At 45.2% G+C, this 27,774-nt stretch overlaps 1 protein-coding gene across 7 annotated transcripts in view; it reads left to right on the top strand.

The window, feature by feature from the left end:
• LOC129824037 (E3 ubiquitin-protein ligase RNF220-like) overlaps positions 1–24,033 on the top strand; it is a 184,150-nt gene extending 160,117 nt beyond the window's left edge. For 4 of the 7 annotated variants that reach the window (XM_055883310.1, XM_055883312.1, XM_055883311.1 and 1 more), the window contains 7 exons: positions 1,829–2,012; positions 2,097–2,152; positions 2,274–2,388; positions 12,965–13,073; positions 14,860–15,057; positions 15,313–15,387; positions 22,851–24,033. In XM_055883310.1, the coding sequence (XP_055739285.1) occupies positions 1,829–2,012; positions 2,097–2,152; positions 2,274–2,388; positions 12,965–13,073; positions 14,860–15,057; positions 15,313–15,387; positions 22,851–22,922 (809 nt within the window). In that variant the 3' untranslated portion in view covers positions 22,923–24,033. The remainder of the gene's footprint in view (positions 1–1,828; positions 2,013–2,096; positions 2,153–2,273; positions 2,389–12,964; positions 13,074–14,859; positions 15,058–15,312; positions 15,388–22,850) is intronic. The other 3 variants (XM_055883314.1, XM_055883316.1, XM_055883317.1) reach the window with 1 other exon arrangement.
• Positions 24,034–27,774: the final 3,741 nt, after the last annotated feature.

Genomic DNA, 27,774 nt, shown 5'->3' with positions numbered 1-27,774 from the left:
ATTTGAGAGAAATATTTCTCCATGTCCCACTGGGTTTAAGGCTAATCCTACCTAGTAACACTTAGCAGTGGAAAGTCCACTTCTTAGGGGCAACAGTGGCCCCGGCCTTGTCAGTGGGTGGGTCGGGAACAGTGAAAGCATCTAGAGCCTCTCTCCTCAGCCAGTGAGCCACCACACCACAGCCTTTTGAAAATCAATGCTGTGCTGCTCTGCCTCTGTCCCTCCCATCTCCTGGCCCCAATCCCAGCCATGCATTGCTAACTAGCCGCAGGATCCATACCCTGATCAATTGATTGGATTAACAGTGATTTCAGGTTCCTTCCAACCCTCTGCCACTTTCTCATCCCCAATGTGCCTGGCCAGCGGCCGCCATTAGTGGTCGGGACTGAGGGACTATCTATTTATTTATTTTAGCCTCTCCTACGTGTTGCCACTCGTTCACAGTAGATGAACTGCAAATGATGCCCTGCATTTCATTTATCTAATTTACGACCTTACCACCAGACCTGGCCCGGCCGCCATACCTCCCTTCCTCCCCTCCTTCCCAGCGGCCTTAGAGGCATCCCCCAGGTCCAGGTGGTTGACTGTGCTGTGGGAGAGACAAAGGCTTGGACTTGAAAAACACATTATTAGCCCATCCCTTGCTCTATAGTATTTCAATCATCTCAAAGTCCATGAATGGTGGTGGTCTATCTGGATAGGATAGGCTTCCATGCTGCCCGCTGGTCCCCGCCGTCTGGTAATACTTCCTCTGCCACCAGCAGCTGAACAGACATTTATGCACCACAGCCATTGTTCGCATATGCTCCACGCAACCACAGGGACCAAATAAAACTTAAAAGGTCCCTTTTTATGTGATCACTAAAAGCATGGGCACATTGTAAAAAGGGTTAGCCTTGGTGGCAGGCAGGGACAGAGTTTTATCCTCCTCGAGCAGCAGCTCCCTCAGCACAGAGCTTCCTCCAGCCTTCACAGAGGGAGGGGAGGAGGCTGCCTGCCTTCTGGGTCTCTGTGCTGGGTTGACTTTAGGACATCTATCCATGGCTCTACCTATGTCTCCACATGAGCCCAGTCTGTCTGTACCCCACCACAGCCCTATACCATCTCCTGTTCTGACACGTCAGCTGTCAGTGTCCAGTCCTAGACGAGTGAGAGACTCGGTCCCTGACCACTCAATCAGCCCCCAGCGCTGTGTGCGTCTCCGTGGCAGCACAGGCAGGGGGAGAGGCAAGTCCTAAGTGGAGCTGAAAGAGCCAGCAGTCAGGCAGGAGTTTGTCTGGTGGGCCGCTCATCACAGGGTTTATAGAGGTGCCAGTCAGATCTACCGCCAGTCAGTCAGCCCCCCCCAGACTGCCACGCTCTCATAACCAGATAACCATCCACTGGCAGCTGACAGACAGCTGACACAACCCAGTAAACCTCTTCCCTCTGTCTGCCGCTGACAGCCAACAACACTTTACAGGGAGGGAGGGAGGGGGAGATTGCAGCATCTCAACATGTCTATTTCAATCAGTTTGCTTTAGCAGCAGGTTAATAGCTAGCTCAGATCTTTCTTACCCTGCTGGTCTACATGTGTAGAGAGAGCGATAGGGAGACGGGGTCTGGAAGAAGGGCTTGCTGCTTTTGGAGCCCTGCTTTGCACTGTCATCCTGTCTGACATGACAGAACTGCCTGCTTCAGAGGTTGTGAAGTGTATATACAGTGTTTAAACGCATTTGTATTTCCCTCCACAATATTAAGGACGGTTGCATGGTCTGACAGAGCCTAGGCAATGACTCTGCCCCCCTCCCTCTCCCCTCCCTCCCTCTGCCCCCCTCCCTCTCCTCAGGAACAGGCTTTGCCATGTGTAGCACGAAGGAGAGCCACGACAGCGACGCCGACCTGGACGTGGATGGAGACGACACGCTAGAGTACGGCAAGGCCCAGTACACAGAGGCAGACATCATTCCCTGCTCCGGAGAGGACCAAGGAGAAGCCAAAGAACGGGAGGCCCTGCGCGGGGCGGTGTTGAAGTAGGTTCTCACTCCTACCACTCTACTGAAGTCCACTCTGGTCTACTCTACTGACTTGGGTTTTGTTTGTTTCTGCTCTTTCAGTGGTGGAATGCCGTCCAACAGAATAGCAGCAGAGTTCTCCAAATGGGCCAGTGATGGTGAGTTGAGGCTTGGAACAAGATATCATCTTCTGTTTTTATGGTTACCATATTGAAATCTTTTGACCGTATTGATTTAATGTCAAGGTCAGTTGTCATAGTTCCCCATCTCTCTCTGCAGAGATGCCCTCCACGAGCAATGGCGAGAGCAGCAAGCAGCAGCTGCCTCAGGACCCCAACGCCGCCTGCTCATCCTCCAATGCGCCCCGGACCTGTAAAAACAGCGAAATAGAGAAGTAAGAATCATCTCTCCATCCCGTCCTCCCCTCTCTTCTCAGCCCCAGAGCACACACACACACACCTGCCCAAGCCCTTTCCTATCTCGTTTCTATTACTCTCAAATTAGTTTTCTTTCCTTCCTGCGCCCGGCCGGTTCGGTCATAAATGATGCATTTTGTGTGGTCGTTTTTCCTCCTGCGGTGAGATAGCCGGTGAATCTGTGCTTTGACTCACTTCATCCACTGGTCTGATCACAGAGAGGCTCCAATGGTATTGATCCTCTCTCTGTAGCCGTGTGCTCCATCTGGGCCAGACACACAGCACCACGCAGGAATCCTAATTTCACCACATAAGCACACACACTACCTCCCTCCTGCTACCTACCTAGCAGCAGACCTCCTAGTAGAAGCCCAGCTCCAGTCTCTCCAGCCCCTCCCTGCCAAGCAGCAGATAAATGTGAATAACCTGTTCATGTGAAAGGGCAGCCCCTCTAATTCCCTCATCTCCATGTCCTCATCCATATTCCCCGACAAGCGGCGCCCAGAAAACAATTTCCACCAGCAGCAGCATGGCCGGCCCCTCTGAATGGGTAATTGGGGTCAGAGCAGCACAGCTAGTGGAGAGAGAGGGGGATTTTGGTTGATTGCTTGCTTCTGCATGTTTGGCATATTCCATGTTCTCCCCCTTTGCTCCTCTTGCTCCCCATTTTGTCTCAGTTGCTTCAGTTTCCCCCCACCCCTATCTTAAACATGGCCACAGGTCAAAACTGCAGTCTGCCACTGCCTTCCATCACAATCCCTCTCTCTCTCTTCCTTGCTGCCTTCACTTGTCCAAGCCTCAGAGACTGACTGACTTACTGACTACTTCTGACTCCTTCCTCACATCTCATTTGGCCATTTCCTTTCCTCAGTGTCCATTTCCCCTGCTGACTCTGACTGAGATAAATGATTGTTTTGGTTTCAACAAAGCAGCCAAACGGCTCCGTTTCTTATTCTCCCTCAGCCGCCATCGTCATCATTGACTTCCTGTGAAGGGCTCATGTTAAAATGCCTAGTAGTACGAGAGTAGCAAGTGTTTTCTAAATCCACACACACATGTTTATTTCCTCTTTCTCTTAGCGCCCGTAGTGTCACACACACACACACACACACACACACACACACTTCTCCACACACACACACACACACACTTTTCTACACACCCTCTTGTGTGTCTGAATTTAAATGAATCAATCAGGAGGAAGTTGCTCAGCTTAGAGTAGAGCTGGTCTAGCCACATATTAAATATCAGCCTGCTGCTGGAGATCTGAACTGGTGCATAAGCATAGCAGCTTGAGGTGTATTGATCTGGGTTGTATCCCAAATGGCACCCTATTCCCTTTATAGTGCACTGCTTTTGACTGGAGCACTATGGGCCCTGGTCAGAAGTGGTGTACTATAAAGGGAATGATGGCCCATTTGGGATGCAACCCTGATCTGGCCTCATCAGTACACTGTGATCACGTATCTGGCCCTATCCCTCCACCCCTCTTCCTGGGTGACTGTGTGTACCCAGGATGAATGTGTGTGTGCAGAGTGGGAGGATGAATTCATCAGCAGCACATCCTCTGGGGCAGTGTGGTTATGATCCGTCTGTGTGGCAGACAGACCGATGCAAACACAATGACTGTCTGAGGGTTAGGGATGGAAAGCCTTGTGTCCATAAGGATAACAGTGTTGGGGGTTTAGGCTTAAGTGAGTGTAGGAATAGCGAGTTGCTCTTTTTTTGTTGTGTGTGTGTCGGCATGAAGAAAGACAGGTGAGCGCTCCCTAAGTGGTGAAGCCAGGAGCATGACAGCTTAGGTTGATTCATCACTGTAACCCTGTTGAGGCTCCCTGCCTCCCCTCTTATACACACATACACACATGGTTCATCTCCTTCCCACACACACACACACACACACACATATATTCGTGACAGCCACCTCTCTGTGCCATTATGTGGTGGAGAGGGGCATTAGGTGTGTTAGGCGGGCAGGCCATAGATCACTCCCGCTGGTTGTCAGACAGAAGGAAGAGTAGGCCTAAGCCATGAGAAGGGCCTCCCGCCTGCCTCCTGAATTAGCTATCAGCTGCTCTGCTCCAGATGTGACACGCCCGTGTATTTAATATCGCAGGCCATGTTTCCACCAACCAGTCTGCTCTGGGGCACATACTCATTGGTTGGCACACTATTCCCTATATAGTGCACTACTTTTGATTGTGCCCAATGGGGAAAAAGAAAGTCAAACGTAGTGCACTATACACGGAATAGGGTGCCGTTTGGGACACCTCCACAGACAGTCACTCTCCAGCTGAACCTGTATTATTCCCAGATATTTCTTGTTTTTCTCCCTCCTTGCCGTTGTTTTCTACTTAAGCAATAAGGCACCTCAAGGGATGTGGTATATGGCCAATGTACCATGGCTAAGGACTGTTATTAGGCATGACGCATTGTGGAGTGCCTGGACACAGCCCTTAGCCGTGGTATATTGTCCATATACCACAAACCCCTGAGGTGCCTTATTGCTATTATGAACTGGTTACCAATGTAATTAAAGCAGTAAATATATTTGTTTTGTCATACCCGTGTATACGGTCTGATATACCACTGCTGACACCCGATCAGCTTTTAGGGCTCGACCCACCCAGTTTAGAAAAATCCTTATTTGATCAGGTTCCAGGGGATGTTTGGAGGATATTTTATTATACGCCGGAGGGGAATGATGTCATTCATCATAGAGAGAGGGTTGTTCTGGGAATTATAGTTTTTAACCATTCCTCCTCAGTGTCTGTTGGCTTACTGCAGGTATTCCCAAACTGGAGGGGGTTTTCTGACCATTTCAACTGATGGTTCATAATCATTTGGTGGGGATCAATAATTTTCAAACAGTACATTTATATTTTCCAACAGAGCTATGCATTTTGGCGCGTTTTTTTCTCTCGTCTGAGCAGCCTCGTTTCAAATATAATTAAACCATCTAGTGTTCAGCGAAATAACAACACAATGTCAAATACAGGTAGCCTAGTCAAATAATTAACATCCAATCACATTAACCGTTCCTCTCTGGTGGGAAACCTTCACTGTTGCGCAGACATTTAGAAACAAAACATGACAATTTGAAAAATAAGCCATGGGATTTTCTTGAGCAAGAATAACTACGTCTTTCGAGTAGTAAGACATGTATAAAAGCAGCAGATACCATTAATAAGAAAGGGCTAGAAGCGTCTTATATGGTGAGCTACCGAGTAGCTACGGCAGGCAAGCCCCATACTATTGTGGGGGACTTAATTCTTCCTGCTGCGGATTTGGCTGGGACAATGCTGGGGGAAACGTCCAAAAAAACTATCCAGACAATGCCTTCAACAAACAACACTGTTTCACAATGCATCAGTGACATGGCAGGAGATGTTTTGAAACAATTACTGCTTCGCATACAAGCCAGTGAGTTCTATGCATTACAGCTGGATGAGTCAACAGACGTGGCAGGCCTGGCACAACTCCTGGTATATGTCTGTTATGTTTATGGGGGGTCTATTAAGGAAGACATCCTCTTCTGCAAACCACTGGAAACCAGGACAACATGAGAGGATATTTTTAAAGTACTGGACAGCTTGTGACATCAAATGGAATTTGGTGGTCAAGATGTTGGTATCTGTACTGATGGCGTAAAAGCCATGACAGGGAGACATAATGGAGTGGTAACGTGCGTGCAAGCAGTTGCTCCAGGCGCCACTTGGGTACACTGCAGCATCCACAGAGAGGCTCTTGCTGCCAAGGAAATGCTTGACAGATGTTTTGGACTCTACAGTGAAAATTGTTCACTTTGTTAAGGCAAGGCCCCTGAACTCTCGTGTATTTTCTGCATTATGCAATGATGTGGGCAGCGACCATGTAATGCTTTTACAACATACAGAAGTGGTCTGGTTATCAAGGGGCAAAGTATTGACACTTTTTTTAAAATTGAGAGACAAGCTTAGTTTTCTTTACTGACCATAATTTTCACTTGTCTGACCGCTTGCATGATGACGAGTTTCTCACACGAATGACCTATCTGGGTGATGTTTTTTCTCGCCTGAATGATCTGAAACTAGGATAACAGGGACTCTCCGCAACTATATTCAATGTGGGGACAAAATTGAGGCTATGATTAAGAGCTCTTTTCTGTCTGCATTAACAAGGACAACATACAGGTCTTTCCATCATTGTTTGATTTTTTTTGTGTGCAAATGAAGTCAAGCTTATGGACAATGTCAAATGTGGTATGTATGGCGAAGCAACTGAGTGAGCTGGGTGCGCAATTACGCAGGTACTTTTCCGAAACGGACGACACAAACAACTGGATTCGTTATCCCTTTCATCCCCTGCTTCCAGTGCATTTATCGATATCTGAACAAGAGTGCCTCATCGAAATTGCAACAAGCGGTTCTGGGAAAATTTAATTTAATCAGAAGCCACTGCCAGATTTCTGGATTGGGCTGCGCTCAGAGTTTCTTGCCTTAGCAAATCCCGCTGTTAAGACACTGATGCCCTTTGCAACCACGTACCTATTTGGATTCTCGGCCCTAACTATTATGAAAACTACATACAGGCACAGACTGTGTGTGTAAAATTATTTAAGACGGAGAGACTCTCCAATACAACCCAACATTGCAGAGTTATGTGCATCCTGTCAAGCACACCCTTCTCATTAACCTGTGGTGAGTTATTCACCATTTTTGATGAACAAATAATGTTTTATATGTAAAATGGTTCAATAAATAGCAAAATTATTGATTATTATTATTTGTGCCCTGGTCCTATAAGAGCTCCTTGTCACTTCCCACAAGCCGGGTTGTTACAACTCACACATTCTTATGTTTAATAAATGTATTGTATAGTGTGTGTGTGTGGCAGGTTTACAATGATGGCAAAAAACAACATTTGAGAGTGCGCTGACCCTGGTGCTAGAGGGGGTACGCAGCTGGAGGTAGAATGTTTGAAGGGGTACGGACTATAAAAAGTTTTGGAACCACTGGCTTAGTGGGAGGAACAAGACCAGTATTATTAGTATTGTCACGGAAGAGAAAGAGATGTGGTAGTGATTTTATTGAAATACAAATAAATCATTAAATTACATTTTTTATTTATTTAACCTTTATTTAACTAGGCAAGTCAGTTAAGAACAAATTATTATTTACAATGACGGCCTAGGAACAGTGGGTTAACTGCCTTGTTCAGGTGCAGAACCACAGATTTTTACCTTGTCAGCTCGGGGATTTGATCTAGCAACCTTTCGGTTACTGGCCCAATGCTCTAACCACTAGGCTACCTGCCGCATGTTGTTCCATTTGGATCTTTCTGTTGGCATTCTATGAATTTTTGTGCCAAATTCTATAAGTAAAGAAATGGGCATGCAGTGTGACAGTTTTATGGGCAATTTCCTGATACGAAAGAAGTAGGTTTAATCTGAGAATCCCTTTAAGGAGACCAAATAAGGGATTGAATGATTTTAGAAGAACGAGGCTGAAATTCCCTCCTTGCTGTTTGCAAAATTCATGTATTTGTAGGGACTTTCTCAGCCCTCGTTCTCAAATGAAAATGAGGTTTGTCTCCTTTCGTTATGCTGATGCATTGTGTGTGTGTGTGTGTGTGTCGGTAGTGAAATCTCTGATCTCATCCCAGATGGGTAATGATCTCTTGGCATTGGGGTCGTCTCCAACCCCACTCGTTCCCAACAAGATAAATGACCTCTCCAATGCCGCCAATGTGATTGCTGCAAAATGTCATGCTCAACATGAAACAATGGCAGAGATTTCCGTGTAGCTTCGCAAGTAATTGAATCTGTCCTCAATTTCTAAGTGAGGACTCTACCTCACCTCCTCCCTCAGACCCTGTGAGAGAAAGAAGCCCTCCCCCTATAGCCATCTGAGACCTTCCTCACACACAAGGGCTGGAGCTGAAGAAATCAATTGTGACTTCAATGTTTTATCTGGTGTCAGTTTAGTTAAAGATGCACAATGCAGAAATCGCTCCGCCATTTCCTGGTTGCAAAAATGTGAATAGTTTGCTTAATTTCTTTTTGTGACTTTTTATTACGCTGATTAGATTCACGTGCTGGCGTGGACATTGCCTTAAGGGATTACACACACGACCCGATAATGTCAAAGTGGAATGATGTTCTTCTATAATTTTACAAATCAATTACAGATTAAAAGATGAAATGTCTTGAGTCAATAAGTGTTCAACCCCGTTGTTATGACAAGCCTAAAGAAGTTCAAGAGTAAAAATGTGCTTAAGTCATATAATAAGTTGCATGGACTCACTCTGTGTGCAATAATAGTGTTTACCATGATTTTGTAATGACTATCTCCGCTCTGTACCATACACATACAATTATCTTTAAGGTCCCTCAGTTGAGCAGTGAAATTCAACCACAAACACCTGGGAGGTTTTCCAATGGTTCGCAAAGAAGGGCACCTATTGGTAGATATAAAAAAATGTAAATGAAGAAAAAAAGACATTGAATATCCCTTTGAGCATGGTGAAGTTATTAATGACACTTTGGATGGTGTATCAATACACCCAGTCATTACAAAGATACAGGCGTCCTTCCTAACTCGGTTACCGGAGAGGACAGAAACAGCTCATGGATTTCACCATGAGACCATTGGTGACTTTAAACCATTACAGAGTTTAATGGCTGTGATAGGAGAAAACTGAGGATGGATCAACAACATTGTAGTTTCTCCACAATACTAACCTAATTTACAGAGTGAAAAGAAGGAAGCTTGTACAGAATAACAATATTCCAAAACATGCATCCTGCCTGCAATAAGGCACTAATGTAATGCTGCAAAAAATGTGGCAAAGGAATTAACTTTTTTCCCTGAATACAAAACGATATGTTTGGGGCAAATCCAATACAACACATTACTGAGTACTGCTCTCCATATTTTCAAGAATAGTGGTAGCTGAATCATGTTATGGGTATGCTTGTAATCGTTAAAGACGGGGCAGTTTTTCAGAATAAAAAAATAAACAGAATGGAGCTAAATACTGGAGGAAACCCTTTGGTCTGCTTTCCACCAGTCACTGAGATTAATTCACCTTTCAGCAGGACATTAACCTAAAACACAAGGCCAAATCTACACTGGAGTTACTTACCAAGAAGACGTGAATGTGCTTGAGCGGCTGAGTTAGATTTTCAAGCATATTTAAGTTAAAACTATGGCAAGACCTGAAAATGGTTTTCTAGCAGTGATTAACAACAAATAAGATTAATGTTGCATAATCCAGGCGTGGAAAGCTTTAGCTAGACTCACAGCTGTAATCGCTGCCAAAGGTGATTCTAACATGTATTGACTTGGTTTGAATACTTATCTTTACAAATGTTAAAATATTTCTTCCACTTTGACATTACTGAGTATTTTGTGTTGATCGTTCACAAAAATGACAATTAAATCAATTTTATTTTGTAACACAACAAAATGTGGAAAAAGTCAAGGGGTGTGAATACTTTCTGAAGGTGAATGGTGGTGGTTGTGGATTATTCCCCATTGTAAAAGGTTGTCAGTCCCCTGGGTCTCTCTTTCCGTCCTCCTCCCTCTCTCCTGAATCTAACTGAAATTACACCAGCCAGTAATGTGCTCAGGAGGCCCTCCCTACCTGCCTCCCTCCCTGCCTGAGAGATGAAAGGCGAGGATGTAGATGGACGCTAGATTAAGATAACGGGCTGATGGAGATGGATTGCAGGGGTGCAGTGGCCCAGGGAGCCTGGCAAGCCCGGCTAATGAAATGAGAAATGGGCACACGGCACAGCCTCCACCGCCTCCCGCAAACGTTCAGACTGAACACAGGACACTTAATGGGGAAGAAGGACAAGTTCTCCCTCGCTCTTTCTTTCTCGCTCTCTTTCTATATTTCTGGATCTTTCCAGCCTGTGGCAGTGAGAGGGGAGCATCTCAACTGAGATGACATATATGAACTGTTCTTTGTTTCCAGACTCTTTTTTTTTTTTTTTACTAGGTACTCTTGTATGTTCAGTGTGGAGAACTTTTGAAACAGTACCTCATAATATTTTAGTTTTCTGTTATGTTCTGTATGTTGTGCCTTTCTGAACACAACTCCAGTTTCTTTGTAGTTCTCGAAGATAGGCTATTTTGAAATATAGACGGTGTGATTTTCAATACGCCACTGCTTATAAGTTAAGTACAATTATAAGATATATAAGATGTCATAAATTATATGCAGCTCAGGGCTCAAGCTATGCATTTGGCTTGCTAACTTGCTAGCTAAGTGGCTAGTGGTCAAGATCAAACTTTTTAGTTGCAGCAAAAACAACAAAATAGCGCCCCTTGTGTGCACTTCCGGTAATAGCGTATACCCCAGTATGGTTCTGAAACAGTATGACGATATGAAAATATGGATACTGCCCAATATACACTGGAGTTGCTTACCAAGATGACATTGAATGTTCCTGAGTGGTCTAGTTACAGTTTTGACTTAAAACATCTTAAAATCTTTGGCACGACGTGAAAATGGCTGTCTAGCAATGATCAACAACCAACTTGACAGAGCTTGAAGAATTTCCAGAATAATGTGCAAATATTGTACAATCCAGTTGTGCAAAGCTCTTAGAGACTAACCCAGAAAGACACATAGCTGTCATCACTGCCAAAGGTGATTCTAACATGTATTGACTCCGGGGGTTGAATACTTATTTAATGAAGATGTTTTATTTTTTAATAGAATGTATAAAAAAATTTTAAAAAAAACGTTTTTACATAAATTGTGTAGAATGTGGACAAAAAATAGTTGCATTAAATCACTTTGAATCCCACTTTGTGACACAACAAAATTTGGAAAAAGTAAAGGGATGTGAGTACTTTCTGGAGGCACTGTTTGGGGAAAGTGGTATATAGATACTAATAGATGGTACAATCCAGTTTGCTAATGCCTGGTGTCCAGCTGGCCTGTCTGGCTGGGGTTGGGTTGGGGCTGGCCCACCTGATACAATCGTCAAATGGTTGATTATTTTCATCCCAGTGAGATCATCCAGTCCCTTCTGCCTAGAGTGTAGTAAACTAGGGGCACACAAAAACCCACATTCTATCGGCCATCCATCGCGCCAACGGCTCAGGCCTCTACATAAAGAAAGACTAAAACCCCCTTTTATTGCACGAGGGAATTAAGTAACTTTTAGAATGTGGTTTCTTATAAATCACCGGCTAAATTAATATTCATCGTCAAACCACGTTGTGCCTGAGAGCGAGAGAGGAGACGAGGGTTGTTCTTTTATAGGGAAAAGTTTTACTCAGTGCCGCCCAATGACAGTGTTGGTTGAGTAAACCACCACAGGGATTTATGATGCTGTTAAAGGGAAAACACCAGGCTACGGAGGACACCGCTACTGGGCCTTCTTTATAAGCAAGCACGCTAATCAAGGCTAAATGCCTTTTTACAAGCGCCCTGCTAATAAGAGGAGATTTTAAAGCTTTATGGCCATGGTGTTGCAGATTGGAGTCACAGGAGAGAATGACTGGCCTGGTCTCTCTCTTCTCTGGCTATCCTTTGCCAAGGTCTCTGTCCAGTCAAACAAGAGTTTCAAGTTGACTCGAGTCACAAGTGTCTTGTAATGGACTAACACCAGACATAGGAACATTTTAAGCTCTTGAAGTCACATTCAGCTCAACTCAAATGATGCTACCTTCCGATGAGAAAACAGCATTGGTGTGTGTATATCTAAAGACAAAAACAATGCTTTATTCAGTGTAGCTATCGGGCTAGGTAAGTTGAACTACGTTGTGTTGACAGTGGTCAGTCTAGCACAACTCCTGTACTGTCTCTGTGTTCCTCAGGGCAATCCACTCCTCATTGAAGAACCACACAGGGCCAGTAGTATAATAAATGAAGCTATAGATAGCCAAGGCACTGGGCCCTCCGACTGGCCAGTAATCGGAGTGGGGGAGCGCTGTGCCTTGCTGCGTGTCTCCCGCTGAGAGCTGGTCCAATGGTAAATCAATACTGTAGATCAGCGCTCCATCTGGCTGGAAAATGAGCGGATCACCATAAACATCTGGCCAGCGCCGTGTCCCGGCCAATCACTGGCGGACATATTGACTTAGTTATTGCTCGTTCATATGCTGCAGGACAGTGTTAAACGTACATTCTCCAGGCAGGGGCATTAATCAGGGGATATTTAGTGGAGGGCCTGAGAGGTGAGGAGGGGAGGGAGCTGTACATCCTGGGTCAGTCAGTGTAGGGATAGGACCTGGGAGGATACAGACCGATAGACAGATGTTAAATGGGGATGTGTCATGTACAGTATAAAGACAGCTCAGTGTCCTGACAAGGAAGGACTGAATATAAAGCTTGCCAGCGAGAAATAACTCTCAAAGCAATCAGATCCTGGGACTGAGGAAGAAGATTAAGAGTGATTACGTATTAAAATGGCCAACAAATACCTTGGCCTCTGGATTCCTGCAGTGCTGCTACCATAGAGACAAAACAAGGGATTCTGTGATGTAATGGTGAGCATCCTTTCTCTTTGAGTGTCACTGTGACCTGACCCAAGCCTCTTCCCGTTTGTTGCAGGATCACAGAGGGCTCGAAAGCCACCACGTTTGAAGCACTAAAGGCTCGTATCCGGGAACTGGAGAAACAGATCCTTCGAGGGGACAGATATAAGTGTCTCATCTGCATGGTAAGCAACCAACTTAGTCCTTTACCTTCTCTCTGTCCATCCGTGTGCTTTTCTCTCAGCCTCTAAGCATGTTTGCCATATCAGAGTGTTTGAACCCAGGCAACCTGCCCAGCCACTAGTTAAACAACTTTTGGTTGTGTCACAAATAACACCTTAGCCCCTATATAGTGCACTTCTTTTGAGTAGGGCCCTAATTGACACTCTATTCCCTATATAGTGCACTACTTTTGACTAGGGCCCATAGGGTATATGGGGTACCATTTAGGATGCAGCGTTGCAGTTTACAGGCATGGGCTTTGTATTGACATATTGTCTGGTGGTTGAAGTGATTCCTGCATGGCCTGAAAGTCAGCCATCTCTCCTCCACCTGATTGATTGTGTGTGTGTGTCAGAGAGATTCTGTTGCACCAACTGTCATATAGCTCTGAATCCCCAGCTGCAGGATGGCTTATTACCATCCGGCAGCTTTGAGGGGTTTTCTGACCATTTCAACTGATGGTTCATTATCATTTGGTGGGGATCAATAAGCAAACTTCTGTCTTTGGTTATTGATGTCACCATGGTGATTTGACATCCATCAATGCATCCGGTTCCTGGAGATTTGATTCTGTCCTGTCCCAAATGACTGCTCGGCCATCCGCTCCCCCTGGTCTATGTGAGAGAATCAGACAACATGGATTAAGAACAGAACACCACATACCTGAGCAACCCTTTCCTAAGTGTGAGTGTGTGTTGTGGTTGTACTTCCTCCATTGTCACTCATAGCCACACACACCCCCACCCCGCCATCTTCTAGTCTCACCTTGAGAATGAGTGAAGAGTGAAGAAGCCAGATTCCTCAGCTTTGGCAGCTCCTTCTCCTTCTCCCTTGCCCGGGCCCCACGACTCTTGACTCTGTGAAAAGCAAGCAATTACTGACGCCTGTCCCTCCTAAAGGTCGTCCCAGCCCCGGGGTGACGGAGAGGAGAGGGGAAGAGATGCATATTGATCACTCCTGCCCTCCAGCGACCACCGTAAAGCTCATTTGTCATTGCTGTCGTCTCCTCCCGTCACAAATCTCACTCAGCCAGGCTGAGGAGTGAAGACGCTTTTCCTCTTCTGCTCTGACGAACACGGCTGCTTGTTGACGGGATTTTGATTTTATTTTTTTTAAAGATGGGTGAGGAAATAGCCTCTGCAATAACCTGAAAGTCTAACCCACCAGCCAAGGTGGTGAAGAGTCATATTTGACTGCTAACACCTCATCACTCATTTTGAAAGACAAAATGTTGTGTGCTTGTAAGGCAGTAGAGTTGAGTATCTTTCTCTGCAGGAGTTTGTTTTGCAATCTGTTTGTGTTCTCTGAACACTTGTTAAAGAACCATACAGGCAGACTGAGTCCTTATCAATGGATCTCTACCACCACCTGCTGTTGCTTTAAGGAACTGGGCACTAAATGGATGCATTGGATTTCACATCACATCATCTTCACGTTCAGTGTTCTCTGTTCTGTTTCAATGCATTTCATAGAAACAACGTTCTGGCTTGTAATATGATAATCTATGACATGTGTTGGACATGGTACATGGTGCTGATTATTTTGCTCAGAGCCTGCTACAAGTCTCAAACACATCACACGAGCTGCAACAGAAACTTTAGTGGGTCTTTCTCTCCAGTGCCTAGTGCCGCCCAGGTTGTGTTTGAATGCATGTGTCGGTGTCCAGTGCGTCCGTACCTGTTTCTTTCCATGCTTTGTAGTCCGCCACATTCTAGTGCTCAGCGGTGCCCCCTCTGTACTTCCCTACAGAGGAAGAGATTCCAAACAGACAGGGCTGAAGACAAGAATCTGGGCCAATCGGGGCGGGCCCTCGCGGTAACAGCGCCCAATGAGAGGCGGGTTGCTGAGAGCTGTTCAAAGCCCCTCCCCCCGCTCAGCATTTACTGTTTGTATAGAGGCTACGTTATGGCCGGCGGCGGGATTAAACGGCTGCTCCCGCTCCGGAGGGTAAGGCTCTCTGTGCTCCCTTCCTACCCACCCTCCCTCGCCCCTCTGCCTGCCTGCCCTCTCACCCGGCTGGGCTGGCCACCCCCCTCTTCCATGCCTGTGCTTTGGTTTGGTGGCGTCGTTCGTCAGGGCCTGTCCAGTGTTGTACCGTGTGTGCCTGCGACCAGCGTTTGTCTATTTGTGTCAGTCCACACAGTTCTCCTTTAACCTCTTTATATTAATGCTCTCTTTCGCTCTCTCCCCCCTATGTGGCAGGACTCGTACACGATGCCCCTCACCTCCATCCAGTGCTGGCACGTCCACTGTGAGGAATGCTGGCTCAGGACTCTGGTGAGAACCCAATGCCAACCCAGCCTCCACAACACATCACAACACTGCTGTTGCATGGCAACACTACTTCATCACATTACAGCCACTGGTTTCATAGTGACTGAACTCTCTCTCGCTCTCTGGTACATTACGACAGGAACATGGTAACATAAAATGGTCCCCCTGAAATCGGTGGTTACCTAACCCCTGGGCAGGTCTCCTCAACCTTTATTGTGCAGTGCCCGGTTTCCCAATAGCAGTGGAACTTAGGCTTACGAGTGTTTTTTAACGATGCGTCTTTCCTACAACAGCTGAAGATGTAACATGAGTTTCCCAAAACACCACGTAGAGAGAATGGTCGCTAAGTGCGTTGTTGGAGCATGAGTTGATACTGTTGGGATCGAAAGAGAGTGCTGCTCTCAGATCAGCTTTCTCCATTCAAATCTTACCTTTAACATTCTAATTATTCCACAATACTGATGACGGATCAGCTCCTAGAGATATTACCACCTACAGCTGCAAATAGTCATGTAGCTTGTTCTAATGCTTACCCTATAATAATGCACTAAATCAGATTAATTTGGCACATTATTGAAATATATTGAAGCAAATTCAAGACAGTTTAGCCTACAATAAAACTAATTGTCTGAACATGACATTTATTTCAAAATGATTTTAAATATAAAGGCCTATGTAGCCTTCAGGCCAATTTTTTTTTTTTTTTTTTTTATACGTTCATCTCGGTTTTCCTCTTTTTAGCCTTCGCTTGCGCAATTGCAAAGACATTGGCAACGTTGTATTTGTAGTCAACTTCGTTTCCAAGTTATCGTCAGTTCCAGAGAGATAGTAAACAGCTTGATTGTATGTTTAGTGGAGATGTTCTGTGTATGAAGTGACGTGGGAGAGTGAAAAGGCATCTAAAAACACACTGAGCTGTTCTTAACTGGTCTGGGCCAAGCGCTAAATAACCAGCGTTTTCAACTAAAACTTTAATAACGATGGTTTTGGAAAACCGCTCAGAGATTTAACGATGTTCCTATGAAGGTTCTGACGATGAACTTAGCCTTAAGATGCTCTTGGGAAAGCGGGCCCAGTACGGTATGCCCAGCCAGGCAGAGAAACCTCCAGGACCACTGCTGTAGCCTTTGTTTTTGGGAGCATTTGTTGTTCCTGATGCACTATGACCTCTGCTCTCTCCTCCTCTCCTGTTTTTAGCTGCTCTCTCTCACCAGGAAAACGGATGGTGTTGTCCACTAACACGTTTTGCTTCTTCTACACACGGAAGCAATTCATAAGAAAATGCTTCCCAGCCACAGTTTAGCCCTCCTCTCTCCTTCACCAATATACAATATATTAAATCCGCTGCTGTGTTTTTTTTATTATCACAAAGCCCTGTGTGTGAAAGACAAAGGCGGTGGAGGAAGAAGGGCTGAGAAGGGGACCACGGAGGGTTGGTTAAGAAATGTGTGCCTGCTGCAGCAGCTTGTTCCTAATGTGGGTATTAAAATGTTGCCCGAAGACAGCAATAAAAGCGTTGCGCGGCAGGGCTCCCCGCGTCTTGATCAAAGTAAATGCATGTAATCTAGTTACCGTCGGGCATTTTTGGGGGGATTTAATAGAGCGCGGCAGCTGGTGTGCAATGTGAGAAGCCCACACCGTACACCAGGCTCATTAAGATCAGGTAACTCCTTTATTTTATATGAAGAAATGCAAGAAAGGCCGTAATTTCTTTGTGTAAAGAGGGGAGAGATGGAGAACCTGGTTCTCATTGGAGCCAGGGTGGAGGAGGGGGGGGGTTCTTAGTGGAAATTCAAGCAGTCTGGGTGAGGTGTACAACAATATACAAAGACGATACGGTATGGTAGCTCGTCTGTCTGTCTGCAAGGTGGTTAGGCACTAATTTAAAAGTTCAGAGCGATCTTTATTCACTTTTGAAATCAACCTGAAGGCTGTTAAGACATAACAAGAGAGCTTATCAGTTTGGGCTTGGTCCAAGACTCCCTAACAGTTTCTCTGAGTGCGTGTTACTGTTACGGAGACCAACTCCACTCAAGGCCCCTCCGCCCCTCTACTTAGCCTGGTCATCATTGGTCTACACATGAGCAGACCTGTTGGGAGCCACAAATCCTCTTTGCACCAGGGGGAGAGAGCTGTCCAGGGCTACCCGGGCCCCCCAGCTGCCCCTTGACTCTCGGTGGGAGAGTTGTCCAGGCCCCCTTGACTCTCGGTGGGAGAGTTGTCCAGGCCCCCTTGACTCTCGGTGGGAGAGTTGTCCAGGCCCCCTTGACTCTCGGTGGGAGAGTTGTCCAGGCCCCCTTGACTCTCGGTGGGAGAGTTGTCCAGGCCCCCTTGACTCTCGGTGGGAGAGTTGTCCAGGCCCCCTTGACTCTCGGTGGGAGAGTTGTCCAGGCCCCCTTGACTCTCGGTGGGAGAGTTGTCCAGGCCCCCTTGACTCTCGGTGGGAGAGTTGTCCAGGCCCCCCTGACTCTCGGTGGGAGAGTTGTCCAGGCCCCCTTGACTCCTGGTTCTGGCAGCATGGAGACTCCACTGTTTGCCAACAGCTGAATGTCTTGAGGAAAGATGTAACACTGTGTACTTACATACACACACACACAGGGCAAACCCAGCCCACCACATGAGTGTGTCAGGGCTCAGTGTATGAACTCTGCCCCCTAGTCCAGTAACTCAAACGATTTGCCCTCTGCATTCATTCCAGATAGATCTCATGTCAGTCTAGATCACCTGGGTTCATTCCAGATAGATCTCAGGTCAGTCTAGATCACCTGGGTTCATTCCAGATAGATCTCAGGTCAGTCTAGATCACCTGGGTTCATTCCAGATAGATCTCAGGTCAGTCTAGATCACCTGGGTTCATTCCAGATAGATCTCAGGTCAGTCTAGATCCCCTGGGTTCATTCCAGATAGATCTCAGGTCAGTCTAGATCACCTGGGTTCATTCCAGATAGATCTCAGGTCAGTCTAGATCACCTGGGTTCATTCCAGATAGATCTCAGGTCAGTCTAGATCCCCTGGGTTCATTCCAGATAGATCTCAGGTCAGTCTAGATCACCTGGGTTCATTCCAGATAGATCTCAGGTCAGTCTAGATCACCTGGGTTCATTCCAGATAGATCTCAGGTCAGTCTAGATCACCTGGGTTCATTCCAGATAGATCTCAGGTCAGTCTAGATCACCTGGGTTCATTCCAGATAGATCTCAGGTCAGTCTAGATCACCTGGGTTCATTCCAGATAGATCTCAGGTCAGTCTAGATCACCTGGGTTCATTCCAGATAGATCTCAGGTCAGTCTAGATCACCTGGGTTCATTCCAGATAGATCTCAGGTCAGTCTAGATCACCTGGGTTCATTCCAGATAGATCTCAGGTCAGTCTAGATCACCTGGGTTCATTCCAGATAGATCTCAGGTCAGTCTAGATCCCCTGGGTTCATTCCAGATAGATCTCAGGTCAGTCTAGATCCCCTGGGTTCATTCCAGATAGATCTCAGGTCAGTCTAGATCACCTGGGTTCATTCCAGATAGATCTCAGGTCAGTCTAGATCACCTGGGTTCATTCCAGATAGATCTCAGGTCAGTCTAGATCACCTGGGTTCATTCCAGATAGATCTCAGGTCAGTCTAGATCACCTGGGTTCATTCCAGATAGATCTCAGGTCAGTCTAGATCACCTGGGTTCATTCCAGATAGATCTCAGGTCAGTCTAGATCACCTGGGTTCATTCCAGATAGATCTCAGGTCAGTCTAGATCACCTGGGTTCATTCCAGATAGATCTTAGGTCAGTCAGCTAGTAGCTGTCACTCTACATCCACAGGTCCCAGTGTGCTGGAAGTTAACTCATGCTCGGAGCACACACACAGGTAGTAGGCTACACCTCTTCCTCACACATCAGTGTGGTTCCAGTAACTTTCCCCGTACCCCTCCTTCCTGTTAATGGGTCAGTGACAGGAGACCCGTGAGAGTTCAGTGACAGCAGGTATGTCCCATATCTTTTGTGTTTGAGCTGGTGTCAGCCCTTGTAGGGTGAGAGATTCAGCTAGATGAAATTTGGCAGGCTCAATCAAACTCTCAAAGCATTTGAAAGAAAATTATATTTGAACCCAGGGCTGATGCAGAGTGAGTGTTCAGGTAGAGACTATGCTTGGCACTTTGCATATTGTTAGGTTGCGTAGCAGCTCTGCCGCGGCAGATGCCCACACCCGTCTCTCTCCCCCACCCACACAGGGCACCACCACTAGGGTTGAATATATTCCCGTTACAAATGTTCCATCCCGAGAATAAATCACTTTTCAGTTTACCTCCAAAAACCGGAAGTGTCATTCAAAAGCATTATAAAGCATATTAATATACACTGCTCAAACAAATAAAGGGAACACTTAAACAACACAATGTAACTCCAAGTCAATCACACTTCTGTGAAATCAAACTGTCCACTTAGGAAGCAACACTGATTGACAATAAATTTCACATGCTGTTGTGCAAATGGAATAGACAACAGGTGGGAATTATAGGCAATTAGCAAGACACCCCCAATAAAGGAGTGGTTCTGCAGGTGGTGACCACAGACCACTTCTCAGTTCCTATGCTTCCTGGCTGATGTTTTGGTTACTTTTGAATGCTGGCGGTGCTCTCACTCTAGTGGTAGCATGAGACGGCGTCTACAACCCAGACAAGTGTCTCAGGTAGTGCAACTCATCCAGGATGGCACATCAATGCGAGCTGTGGCAAGAAGGTTTGCTGTGTCTGTCAGCGTAGTGTCCAGAGCATGGAGGCGCTACCAGGAGACAGGCCAGTACATCAGGAGACATGGAGGAGGCCGTAAGAGGGCAACAACCCAGCAGCAGGACCGCTACCTCCGCCTTTGTGCAAGGAGGAGCAGGAGGAGCACTGCCAGAGCCCTGCAAAATGACTTCCAGCGGGCCACAAATGTGCATGTGTCTGCTCAAACGGTCAGAAACAGACTCCATGTGAGTGATATGAGGGCCCGACGTCCACAGGTGGGGGTTGTGCTTACAGCCCAACACCGTGCAGGACGTTTGGCATTTGCCAGAGAACACCAAGATTGGCAAATTTGCCACTGGCGCCCTGTACTCTTCACAGATGAAAGCAGGTTCACACTGAGCATGTGACAGACGTGACAGTCTGGAGACGCCGTGGAGAACGTTCTACTGCCTGCAACATCCTCCAGCATGACCGGTTTGGCGGTGGGTCAGTCATGGTGTGGGGTGGCATTTCTTTGGGGGGCCGCACAGTCCGCCAGAGGCAGCCTGACTGCCATTAGGTACCGAGATGAGATCCTCAGACCCCTTGTGAGACCATATGCTGGTGCGGTTGGCCCTGGGTTCCTCCTAATGCAAGACAATGCTAGACCTCATGTGGCTGGAGTGTGTCAGCAGTTCCTGCAAGAGGAAGGCATTGATGCTATGGACTGGCACGCCCATTCCCCAGACCTGAATCCAATTGAGCACATCTGGGACATCATGTCTCGCTCCATCCACCGACGTCACGTTGCACCACAGACTGTCCAGGAGTTGGCGGATGCTTTAGTCCAGGTCTGGGAGGAGATCCCTCAGGAGACCATCCCGCATCTCATCAGGAGCATGCCCAGGCGTTGTAGGGAGTTTATACAGGCACGTGGATGCCACACACACTACTGAACCTCATTTTGACTTGTTTTAAGGACATTACATCAAAGTTGGATCAGCCTGTAGGGTGGTTTTCCACTTTGATTTTGAGGGTGACTCCAAATCCAGACCTCCATGGATTGATACATTTGATTTCCATTGATCATTTTTGTGTGATTTTGTTGTCAGCACATTCAACTATGTAAAGAAAAAAGTATTTAATTCATTCAGATCTAGGATGTGTTATTTTAGTGTTCCCTTTATTTTTTTGAGCAGTGTATATGGATTTGACTAGAGCTTTGATCAGCTTGAAAATTCAAACCTGATGCTACCTGAGCCTGATGAGTCATGTATTAAATACATTTTATGATCCCTACGTTAATGACAGTTAATGAGCCCAAGCCTAAAAAAGCTCAAATGATTGTGCCGTTATCCAATACATATATGATAGGCTACTGCACATTACCCACGACAGAAAAAGATAAAAGCCCATAGGTGTAGCTAGCTATATGCTCTCTATCGTAAATACATGAAACTAGCTCCAGTAGACTGATCTTTTTGAGTGTGAACTGTATTACAGTATTGTATTATTTGGACTAGAATTACGCATATCGTTCAAGCCATGATAAATCAGAAGAGAACATGTGATTCTGGTGCAGCAAATGCAGCCTACATAGTTACAAGTATAGGCTAGCAAATTTTATTTTATTTTCTACAGTACAGGTCAAAAGTTTGGACACACCTACTAATTCCAGAGTTTTTCTTTATTTTTACTATTCTCTACATTGTATAATAATAGTGAAGACATCAACACTATGAAATATCACATATGGAATCATGTAGTAACCAGAAAAGTGTTAAACAAATCAAAATATATTTTATATTTGAGGTTCTTCAAAGTAGCCACCCTTTGCCTTGACAGCTTTTCACACTCTTGGCATTCTCTCAACCAGCTTCATGAGGTAGTCACCTGGAATGCATTTCAATTAACAGGTGTGCCTTGTTAAAAAAAACAAGGTGACCCCAGAAAGACAGATAGAGATGGGTAAATTAGACCCGCATTTTGTCTTTATATTACTGTATCATAGGCCTAGCTGTCACAATAAAATCAGTTACCATGATGAGATGATACTGTAGGTCTACATGCATTGTGAAATGGGCTCCATCTTGAGATCCAGAGTTAGACAGCGCAAATAATTTAACAGTTCCATTTCACGCCATGCTGTTCATATAAATCATTTATTATAATTTACCGGTTTCTTGCAGTTATTTATCCCGGGGAAGGGGAGTGGTTTTGGATGGTAAATCCTAGTAAATCTTGTTTACCAGGTTTCCACCATTCTCTAACCACCACCACCTATTTTGGCACAGCGCGAGGAGACCACACAGCTTACCTTGCCCTGTTCTCAGCTTCTGCACCCGCTGCCTTTTTAATTACACCCACACAACACGGCTTTATAGGAGATGGCAGTGATTCAAAGTTGCAGAACAGAACAGAGCAGGAGTCCTGGAACAGGATGATGAGCAGGCTTTAATGATTCACGTGCTCCAATGTAGGCTGTCTGTCTGACTGGCGGGATGCATGCATAGGTCTCTACACTCTGTGGCTGGATGTGGGCTGCATGCCAGTATAGTTTGGTTAGCTACTCTTTTATGTGGTTTTATACCTGTTCTTTACTGATGTGGTTGTTTTGATCTATTACAGGACTATTTCTGTACTGTCAGTCAGTTTAAGTACCGCATTTCACCAGGGTTGTTTGACAAGCATTCTCTGTTTTACTCAAACCTTTAACTGCTCATATTGTGACCTAAACAATGACCTTTTTCTCTCTTTCTCTCCCACAGGGAAATAAGAAACTGTGCCCACAATGCAACACCATCACATCGCCAGGAGATCTAAGGCGCGTCTACTTGTGAAGAAGACTACGCCTGCCCTGACCGGCCTCCCCCTCCAACCCCCCCTCCCTCCGTGTTTTCTTCTTTTTATTTCCATTTGTTCTCACCGTTTGTGTTTTGGGGTTTGTGAAGCCCCCCCTCATAGCTTAAAGAGACAAGACTGATGTCTTGATTGACTCTTCCGATCAGGGGAGGATTGACTGATTGATCAACCAACCCGGTTGGGAACAGAACCGAACCCAGTTGCCCATTATCTCTGAGTGTTCTCAGAATGACAAATAAACCAACCACCCCTCTCTGGCTCCTCCACCCGCCTGCCTGCCCTCTAGTGGTGAGTGGTCCACTCCACAGTCAAATCCCCTCCACCCTGGCTCACACTTCTGGTTCTGTGTGTTTTCATCCTTTAGCTCTCAGGCAACCCAGCTGTACACTGTTGTGTTACTCATGGAGCCCTCCTCACTTGCTTGCCTCACCATCGTCTTACCATGCTGAAAGGTGTGTACAGGTGGGAGGAGGTGGTGCTGTAACTCCCCCCCATCACTGCTCGCTGTGTGTAGAAAGCCCATCTTGGTTCAAGCCATCAGGACAGCCATGCTAGATATTGAGCTGGCCGCCAGTCGTCGCACCCTGCTTGAAGGCCTGGTAAGGGGGAAAGGAAAACGATAAACTCTGAGCTTTCTACCAAACTGACAACCTCAGAACATCCAGAGGATCCTCTTCTTTTCAGACTCTTTTTTTCCCTTCTTCTTTTGTGGTGTTAAATCGTGAAGTCAACCAAATCCCAAGAATCAGTGCAAGCACATGTATAATAGTGTATGTTAGTTTACAGTGTTGTGTGTAAATGACATAGAGCTTACACTTGTATACATATGTGCACACATGCTTACACACATTCACACATATGCGCGCGCGCACACACACACACAAACTCACAAAAGTATATATTAATAAAGTCCAGTTTTTAGTTAGAGTTTTGAGGAAGGGTAGGGAGTGATGTTTAATCAATGTGAAAAAGAAAGCCCTCTGTATTTTTCAACCGATGTTGTCGTCTTGAGGTTGAAGTTGTATTTCATTGTACAGGAATAGATTTAAGTCACAATAATAATAATAAACTACTCAACTAGAAATTCAAGGTTTAGATGGTGTACATTTTTTTCTTCAACTATACAGTAAAAGCTAAAAGTTTTAAACCTAAAGAAAGGAGTATATGTTTTTTGATTTTATGTTTTAATGGAAAGGTTCACATCACTCTAACCCTAGACGAGGGGAAATGATGGCTTTAAATTGTTACGTAACTGCAACGCCGGTCAAATGAACAGCTGTTTTCTATATCACAACCGGGATCACAGTTGTTAACCTCCACCTCCGCTGCTTGTCCTCAGTTGACCAGCCTACCTGTTGATTATATCACATTACTGATCACTTAGGTTTTCTGTTTTGGCCTCCACTCTGATAAAGCCTCATAAGATGCGTCTCCAGAAATGTTTTTGAGTGTTGCTTCCATTGTGTGACCCAGCCAGGCTTCCAACCTGGCAACTCGTCAAGGCAGGTCCTTCCCAACTGTGAGGGAAGGCGCAGTGGGCCGACATGTTGTCCCAGCCCACAATGACTGCCCAAGCCCAGTTACTGAACACTTCCCCACAGCAAGGTGATGTGCTTTGTAGTTGTAAAACAATGTATCCTGTGATGTCTGTATTAATGTAAACTGACAAAAAAGAAAGAAGAATTGAAAGGTTTCTGACTGAATTCATACCCCTAACAGAACGCCAACAGATATATTACAGGGTTCAATTCCCTGTCACTGGGACGGATTTCCATCATAGAATCTTTTTTTCTTTGTATTTTTTCTCCAATAATGAATAGGACTGGAATTGGTCAAATTCCGAAATTATCCTCTTTTCCTAAATGCATGATGGTCATGACTTTTTTACATGAAAGGGGAGGTTAATTGGCCCCAGAAAGTCGATCTGAGATCGACTGAAGTTTCAGCCATGGGATTATTTTGTTGCTTTAACCCCTGTATATTAACACATGTACTGAACAGAAATGTTACATTTTCAGTGAAGGGGAACAATAGATGATGGCTTTAATCACATGCAAAGCGTTGGATATTTATTTCAGTCCAGACCTTCTGGTTTCCATTCACATCCATTTTCTTCACGGACTAGCGTTTTCAGAACTGTCTCCAGTTTAGTGTTTATTACGGGGGGGGGTTTAGGTCTAAGATTGTCTTTGATCATCTCCCTACATTGTGGATTTAGATGCTATTTTACAAGGATTATTTGAGTCATAGGGATGGCTGCAATGTAGACATACAGCAGATTTGTTTTCATAAAAGCAGTATACAACATCTTTAAAGTATTATTGTTCCTGTAAAAGGAATGTTCTGGAGCAACCTGTTAGAAGGGATGATCACAGGCTCGTAGAACTTCAAAGGATCTGTAGAACAATTCTACATTGTTACACAGATTTCCCCCCCCCCCCCCCCCCCCCAATACCTCTGTTCATTCATACAGTACGTGTGTGTGTATAGGTTTGTGTTCTAGTTTCACTTTGTAGTCACGTGTACAGGTAACCATGCATAGGCAAATGAACACTTAGAGCTGTGCAACAGTATTTGTGGGGCACCTTTGAACCCGTAATAGGATGTTTGAGCTTACTGCACTTGTGTGTCAAGACAAGTTGTGTGAATCTGCTTCACAACACTGTTAAGGGTTAAGGTCTTCTCTCACTTTGTGGTTCCTTCAACTGGAGATTTATTTCAACCTGCCCCAAAGATGACAAATTGCACAAGATGATTGTGTCAAATAATTTGTGTCTTGCATATTCTTGAAAATGGTACGTGTCTTTCCCGTTTGTAAACTACATTTGACATTAATTAAATGATTGTAAATCAGAAGTGTGCTGCCTCTTCACAGATCCCATCACTCACTGTACTCGTTGCACATTACTCTCTTTAGGTCCTGAATATGAATTAACATTAAAAACATCTATACTGAACAAAAATATAAACACAGTCAGCAACAATTTCAAAGCTTTACATGAGTTATAGTTCATATAAGGAAATCCAGTTAATTTAAATAAATTAGGCCCTAATCTATGGATTTCACATGATTGGTAATACAGATATGCATATGGTTACAGATGCCTTCAAGAAAAGCTAGAGGCGTGGATCAGAAAACCAGTCGGTATCTGGCGTGACCATTTGCCTCATCCAGGGCGACATGTCTCCTTCGCATAGAGTTGATCAGGCTGTTGATTGTGGCCTGTGGAATGTCCTACTCCTCTTCAATGGCTGTGTGAAGTTGCTGGATATTGGCGGGAACTGGAAGACATGTCTTACACGTCGATCCAGAGCATCCCAAACATGCTCAATGGGTGACATGTCTGGTGAGTATGCAGGCCATGGAAGAACTGGGACATTTTCAGCATCCAGGAATTGTGTACAGATCATTGCAACATGCGGCCGTGCATGATCATGCTGAAACATGAGGTGATGGCAGCGGATGAATGACAACGGGCCTCAGGATCTCATCACGGTATCTGTGCATTCAAATTGCGATCAATAAAATGCAATTGTGTTTGTTGTCTTTAGTTTCTACCTGCCCATACCATAACCCCACCGTCACCATGGGGCACTCTGTTCACAACATTGACATCAAACCACTCGCCCACATGACGGCATAAACGTGGTCTGCGGTGATAAGGCCAGTTGGACGTACTACCAAATTCTCTAAAAAGACGTTGGCGATGGCTTATGGAAGAGAAATTAACATTAAATTATCTGGCTAAAGCTCTGGTGGACATTCCTGCCGTCAGCATGCCAATTGCACTCTACCTCAACTTCAGACATCTGTGGCGATGTGTTGTGTGACATAGCTGCACATTTTAGAGTGGCCTTTTATTGTCCCCAGCACAAGGTGCACCTGTGTAATGATCATGCTGTTTTATCAGCTTCTTGATATGCCACACCTGTCAGGTGGATGGATTATCTTGGCAAAGAAGAAATGCTCACTAACAGGGATGTGAACAAATTTGTGCACAAAATTTGAGAGAAATACGCTTTTTGTGCGTATGGAAAATTCTGGAATCTTTTATTTCAGGTCATGAAACATGGGACCAACACTTTACATGTTGCCTTTATATTTTTGTTCAGTATAGTTAAACCAGGAGAATGTTTCATATGACATGATGAATGATCAGAATTTCTATGTTTCCCAACAGCCAAGCCAGTGATTAGCAATTCCTCTAGAATCAAGTTATTCAAAATTAGACTGCTGGAAATAGCAGCCTCCGTTGCCATCTAGAGGCAAAAGGTGTCCACTAACTCTAAAGTGTTTCTAACTCCCAAACCCCCTAATTATGGGTGCTCTCCAGATGGTGCGGCAGGCAGGCAGGCTGAGTCAAGGGAAAGTGTGTGTGCTTGTTAACATAACTAGAACAATCCAGCCAAGGAACACTGCCCATTCAGCAGAAACCTGTTACAGTAATTTGGTGAAATTACTACAAGATGATGACTGAAGGTAATACTTTCTCCTTGCCGCCGCTTAGATCCATGGCCAAACCTTGAATTCAACACATATTGCCTTTCTGATGCCGAGGTAAATAAAGGCACATCGAGTAAAAGCTAAACAATCCCTAAAATTCATGTAAGTGTTATCAGATGCTAATGAACTAGTGATAAATAAGTTGGAAAGGAGGCAGGGGTTCCAAAAAACTTCTTGTGGAACTTCACCTCGTACTCCTGCTGAAGGTTATGGAGCCCCAAAGTCAGGGTTTTTGCATCTAAATGGTAGCCTATTCCCTATATAGTGCACTACTTTTGACCAGAGCCCTATGGGCTATATAGTAGACTATATAGGGAACAGGGTCA

This window comes from Salvelinus fontinalis, chromosome 26 (assembly GCF_029448725.1).
Source record: "Salvelinus fontinalis isolate EN_2023a chromosome 26, ASM2944872v1, whole genome shotgun sequence".
NCBI classification, from domain to species: domain Eukaryota; kingdom Metazoa; phylum Chordata; class Actinopteri; order Salmoniformes; family Salmonidae; genus Salvelinus; species Salvelinus fontinalis.
The sequence above is the reverse complement of the archived record's forward strand: the minus strand, read 5'-3'. Positions and strand labels throughout refer to the sequence as shown.